Source organism: Myotis daubentonii, chromosome 7 (assembly GCF_963259705.1).
Source record: "Myotis daubentonii chromosome 7, mMyoDau2.1, whole genome shotgun sequence".
Taxonomy (NCBI): Eukaryota; Metazoa; Chordata; class Mammalia; order Chiroptera; family Vespertilionidae; genus Myotis; species Myotis daubentonii.
This window is the reverse complement of record NC_081846.1, coordinates 51,946,932-51,952,931: the sequence shown is the minus strand read 5'-3', so window position 1 is coordinate 51,952,931 and position 6,000 is coordinate 51,946,932. Positions and strand designations below refer to the sequence as shown.

At 38.0% G+C, this 6,000-nt stretch overlaps 1 protein-coding gene across 1 annotated transcript in view; it reads right to left on the bottom strand.

Annotated features, from left to right (window-relative positions):
- Positions 1 to 443: 443 nt before the first annotated feature.
- Positions 444 to 6,000, bottom strand: part of SLC38A11 (solute carrier family 38 member 11) — a 54,215-nt gene continuing 48,658 nt past the window's right edge. Inside the window, exon 12 of the mRNA XM_059702498.1 lies at positions 444 to 939. Coding sequence (XP_059558481.1) covers positions 646 to 939 — 294 coding nt within the window. The 3' untranslated portion in view covers positions 444 to 645. The remainder of the gene's footprint in view (positions 940 to 6,000) is intronic.

The window sequence follows — 6,000 nt, the reverse complement described above, 5'->3', positions numbered from 1 at the left end:
GCACTACCATCGTATTCTCACAAGATCAGAAGTTGGGAGGTATATTGATTCCTCACACACCTTGCTCCGTAAGTCCAGTCTATTATTTATGCTCTTAACACAGCAAGGACCTTACTCGTTTCTCCAGGGATTCACTTCCCTCTGAACGAGGGATGCTGCTGAAATTATAATGAGAGCTTCACTTTGCTTTCAGAATATTTACTCTCTAACAGGTTCCCTTCTCTTCCCTTCGATACCATAGATGAAAACTGTGGGGGGTTTTTTGTTTGTTTTTCATAAAGGACACACATAAAAAAATTATACCAACAATCACCCACTTATTTGAAAGCAGAGTATGTTGGCTCACATATTAAATAACAGAATAATGCTTTGAGAGGATGACAGCAAATGTCAAAGGCTTCACTTTCCTTCTGAAATTAAGATGAGTGCAGCGGTCGGTAAAACAAGACATTTATTTTGTCCCAGCTTAAGAAAAAGTGGATTTGATTCTTCTTTTTAAATTTCCTATTGAGCTAAAGAATAAGGAAAGCCAAGTCTTAATAAATGCCAAGGTAATAATTTTATAATATAGATACTAAAACGTGTGAATGCCATAATGTGGTTAAGAACTCTATGAAAATGTACATATTTTTTAAAGCAGTCAACTCATTGAGAGGTACTGATGTTTAAAACTGAAAGCTGAGTGGTCAGTTGAAAATGAGAAACTGAGATGTTTGTGAGAGAGAAATTGTCAGGAAAGCAGTAGAACATTTCCTGGCCGTGCGTGCAGTCCTGCGGATTTGTCACGGCCATGACGAACCCCACGACCATCACCACAGCACCAATGGGGAGCATGACACAGGACATAATCTTGTCGGAGTGTGTCCTCGGTTCTTCAGACAGTTTCAGATAACATGCTGATGGAATGATAAAAATTAGGGGAGCTGCACAAAGCACACCCTGCATATTGAAAATGAGAAACGAGATAATGTTATCGGATGGAACATTCCTTGGACAGTTTTTAAAAACATTTACAAAATGTATTTGTCACTGCACATATTAAAAGTTAGATAGGTTTGGTTAACTCAAACAAAGGAAAGAAAAAAAAATCCCCAAATAAATTGAGAAATAGGGTTTTTCTTTTCTGGTGGCATATTTACAAATGAGAGAGTGAAATAAGAGTAAAAAAATATACATACAGTAGATTAAAATATAATTCAGTAACATAAAATTATATTAAATAAGATAAAATAAAAATTTTAAGACTAGAAAAATAATCAGAAAATAAAAATGATGGTAAAACTGACTTCTGGAAAACTTGAAATTTTTCATATTTTCATTATATCATAATACCTTATACAAATTATTTCATATCTACTATGCCATTTAAATCTAAGAGATCTAGTTGTCATTGTGTTTGAGAGGAAACTATTGAGATGCATGTTGGGCATATCATCTTTTCTTTTTTACTTGAGTTTGTATAAAAGTAAGTGCCTATTTGAGAAAGAATAACTATAGCCCTAAGGGCACTCAACATGAAATTGTATTTCTAAATCATCTTTCAAGTAAAGTGAAACACATTAATTACCCTAGAAAACTGACAGTAGAACCTAAATGACTGTGACTCATTCGCCCTCCCCCACACTAGCTTATGGATAAGTCTAACCTGAGGGGAAATGTCGGTTTGAAAATTATGAGTAGTGTTTGTCTAGCATACAAATACCAAGAGTGTTTGACTTGAAAGGAAAAGAGACTTTCCCCTGGAGGAGGCCAAATTTGCACTGGAGACAGACAGCTCTGGTTGAGGGGAGGGGTATTGGGGATGGTGGAGGGATTAAGCAAAAAAGAAAAGAAGTGAGAGAACTCATGGACATTGTGGGGGAAGGGAGAGGGGGGAAGAAGGTGTAAGAATGCATAGAGGGGATAAATGGTGATGGGAAAAAAATAAAATAAAAAGTATAATGTTGCCCAGCTGCGGTGGCTCAGTGGTTGAGCATCAACCTATGAACCAGGAGGTCACTAGTTCCATTCCTGGTTAAGGCACATGCCCAGATTGCAGGCTTGATCCCCAGTAGTGGATGTGCAGGAGGCAGCTGAGCAATGATTCTTTCTCAACATTGATGTTTCTATCTCTCTCTCCCTTTTCCATCCTCTCTGAAATCAATAAAATATATTTAAAAATAAAATAAAAATATGTTAAAATTTAAGTCATTTTAATAGATTTACTAATTCTATTAAATGTTAATTACTATATATTAAACAAAATATGACATATTAATTAAATATAATTATATAACAAACAATATTCTCTTAAGCCATAAAACACAAGTTGTTGTTTTTTTATAACATATACTCAATAGCAAATATGACATTGGTTTAAGATTAAAATCAAGTTTCCATAAAATTCATGTTTTGCTATATTTGAAAAAGTTATGAAATTTGTAAATGTACAGAAACATAGAAAGATGAATACTAGTATAATGAAACCTTATACACCTATAACCTATGATCTAAAAGCTTTTTGACGACACAGTATTTGGGTAATTTTAAGTTTAAATATTTTTCTAAAAAATTTTGAGCCCTAGCCAGTTTGGCTCAGTGGATAGAGTGACAGCCTGTGGACTAAAGGGTCCCATATTCAATTCAGGTGAAGGGCACATGCCATGATTGCAGGCTCAATCCCCAGTAGGGGGTGTGCAGGAGGCAGCCATTCAACGCTTCTCTGTCATCATTGATGTTTCTAATTCTCTCTCCCTCTCCCTTCCTTTCTGAAATCAATAAAAATATATTTTAAAAAAAGATTTGAAAGCTTTTTGACACAACTGTAGTTATTTGGTAAAATCATAGAAAACTGATTTTGAAGTTGGATTATGTAAAACAACATTTTATACCCTAAAAATAGGTTTAAAGAAAATATTTTCTTCATATCACCATTTACTAAAATTACTGGGTTTTATAATAAGTACCATCCGCATAGCAGAAATATTACAACTATGATTCCCAAAATATATTTAACTTTTTAACAAAAACAGCAAATGTACAGAAGAATGAAAATTAAGGAGGACAGGTTATAAAATCAGACTAGCCAGGCAGCATCTAAAAATCTGGGGATGAACAGGACTGACCACATTTCATGGAAAATATTTCTACAGTCAGAGATATAAGAATGACAAACTACTAAGAGGTACCAAATTGTATTCTAATTTAAAATATATGGACAATATAATTTTGCCATACAAATGGATACCTGTAAAGGTACACACTATACACATGATTAGTTTTCATACAGAATTGAATGAATTATGGATTCCTTGAGCTCTATAGTGACATTTGAAACTGACATTGTGTTTTAAATTATGGGAAATCCTGGATGACTTAGTCTGTGTTAATAATAACTATTTCTCAATATCTTGGAAATAATTTTTGAAACAACAAAAAGACAATTAACACACACACACACACACACACACACATATATGTATGTATATGGAGAAAGTCTTTTCTCTTTATAGGAACAAGCTATAATTCATCTGGAATTGGGACTGTGGAAGTGCCATCAGGGTGAACACTGCCACCAGCTGCTGCTAAGAAGCTGTTGTCAGTTAGCATTCTGGGACTGTTCCAAACCTAACTTGCTGGGCAGTGCAAAGCATAGGTGTTCTGTTTATATTATAATTCTTAAGCATTGAAAAAGTAGCAATCCTATCTAGTAAAAGACAAAAAGGGTAATTGACCGTACCTTCACTACGCTTCCCATTGGCTAATCAGCGCCATATGCAAATTAACCGCCACCAAAAGATGGCAGTTAATTTGCATACTGAAGGTAGGGCTGGCCAGTGCCAGACACCATCCGGGCCCCGTGTGCGGCCCTGGGCAGCCAGGTTTAGGCGGTGCGATCGCATCACCTAAGCCCCGCCCCCAGCCGGGACCCCTGTGTGCTGCCTAAGCCCTGCTGCCAGCTGGGACCCCATGGCGATCCCAGAGCAGGCAAATGCAGAGGGCAGACGGCCCCCAGGTGGGCCTGCTCCTGGGATCGCCATGGCAAACCCAGAGCAGGAAAGTTCCCTTACAGGCAGCACCCAGCAGGGTCTGCCCCTGGTCTCTGCAGTGATCCAGTGATCCATGAGCAGGAAAGCGCAGCCTGTAGGCAGCACCCCAACCTGGCCAGAGCTCAAGGGAGAGAAAAACACACAGTGGAGGCCAGGAGCCTGAGAGATCAACACAGAGGGGCACCTACTCCAAGCCTCCATGGTGTGGCTGGGGGCAGGCCCCCAGCAGACACACACACACACACACACACACACACACACACACACACAGTGTCTGCTCTGAGCCTCCAATGCGGCTGGGGGAAGGCCCCAGCAGACACATACATACACACACACACACACACACACACACACACACACACACACACAGAACGCCTGCTCTGAGCCTCTGCTGCCAGACTGTGGCTGTCAGTAGGACATCCACTGAGGGCTCCCGGACTGTGAGAGGGACAGGCTGGGCTGAGGGAACCCCACCCCCCAGTGCACAAATTTCGTGCACCGGGCCTCTAGTTAGACTATATAGCTGATGTTTGTACTGGAAGAAGTCCAGTTGGGCCTCTTGTCTAGGCAGCCATTACTTTATTAACATATGAAAGCCCAGTCTTGCTACAGGTTGTTGTGAGGACCCAAGATCAAGTGTAAAATGATCAAGCAGTCCCAGCTGCTGTACTTCTCATAAAGAAGTGCAGTTTATTTAATCTATTTAATATGGCCATGATTCAGAATACACCACTGGGTTTGTAATAATTTTTTGAAATTGCTTGATAGGACATAAAAATACTGTAATAGTATCTTAAAGAGATCATAAAATATAGCCTTATTTATAAAGCCAGGACAGAATTTCCTTTGATAATAACACTGTTGATGCCAGGGCATTTTGCAGTCTGCTGTAGGGAAACAACAGAAGGTGTTAAAGATTTTTATTGGCAATACAGATGGGAAAAGTATCTGAATTCTCCTACCTGAATAGAAACCTCTCAAATGATGAAATGAAGCTGAAAACTAAATAAAAGAATGCTTTTAAATTTATACTTTGGACTCATGAAATGTATTCCCACATCTTAAGAACAAACTCTGGCTGGGGAGGGCTTTGATAGCTTGGACCACGTCCTGCTCACCCTCGTGACTGGCGCTCTACATCTGGGCACTGGCTTACTTTCCCTCCCACTGTAAGCTGCACACAATGCTTGTTGAGCTGGTTACCCTGGCCACAGGCACCAGCTGCTTCATCTTTTCTGTTTGTGCTGCTGCAAGTGGGAACCGCTAGGGCCCAATTAACACAGATGCCTCTTTTCTCCAATGGCAGCATCAGTGTGAGATGCTACCAAGAATGGGACTTATATTTATTTTATTTGCTTCTAAAATGAATCCTTTAAAACCAAGGATGAGTTTGCTTTGGAAAAACTTGTCATTGTTGTCTATAGCCATGAAAACTATGAAATTACAGGGAAGCTAAGTTCTAAATGAGGTTTTGCTTTTTATTAAACAAATAATATAACACTGAATAATTTATCCAATTTTTTATTATCCTGAGTAACAGCATTTCGATAACTTTACAAATTGAAGGTCTGATTCTATTATACATCTCATCTGTGAAGATCATCATTCTACTTAGTGATGATTCAGAAGCCAAAATAGAACATAATTCCTAAAGTATTACAATTATTAACTAAGATAAAGTCTATTAGTTAAAAATTATTAGTTTAGATGAAAAGCTTTAGTAGCATTTAATTTCATCTCATGGTATTCATTTTAAACCATTATTAAAATCTATCCTATATATTATGGATTACTCTTACTGGTAAACTCAATGAATAGATATTTAACTTAAAAAATGAATAGAGAAATGAACATATTTATTTTACATAATTTAGAGCCCATACTTTGGAAACCTCAGACTAGCATAATGATTAAAAATGTGGGCTTTAGGTCTGGAAACCTGTGTTCAAGTGTTGTAAACACAGTGACTTAT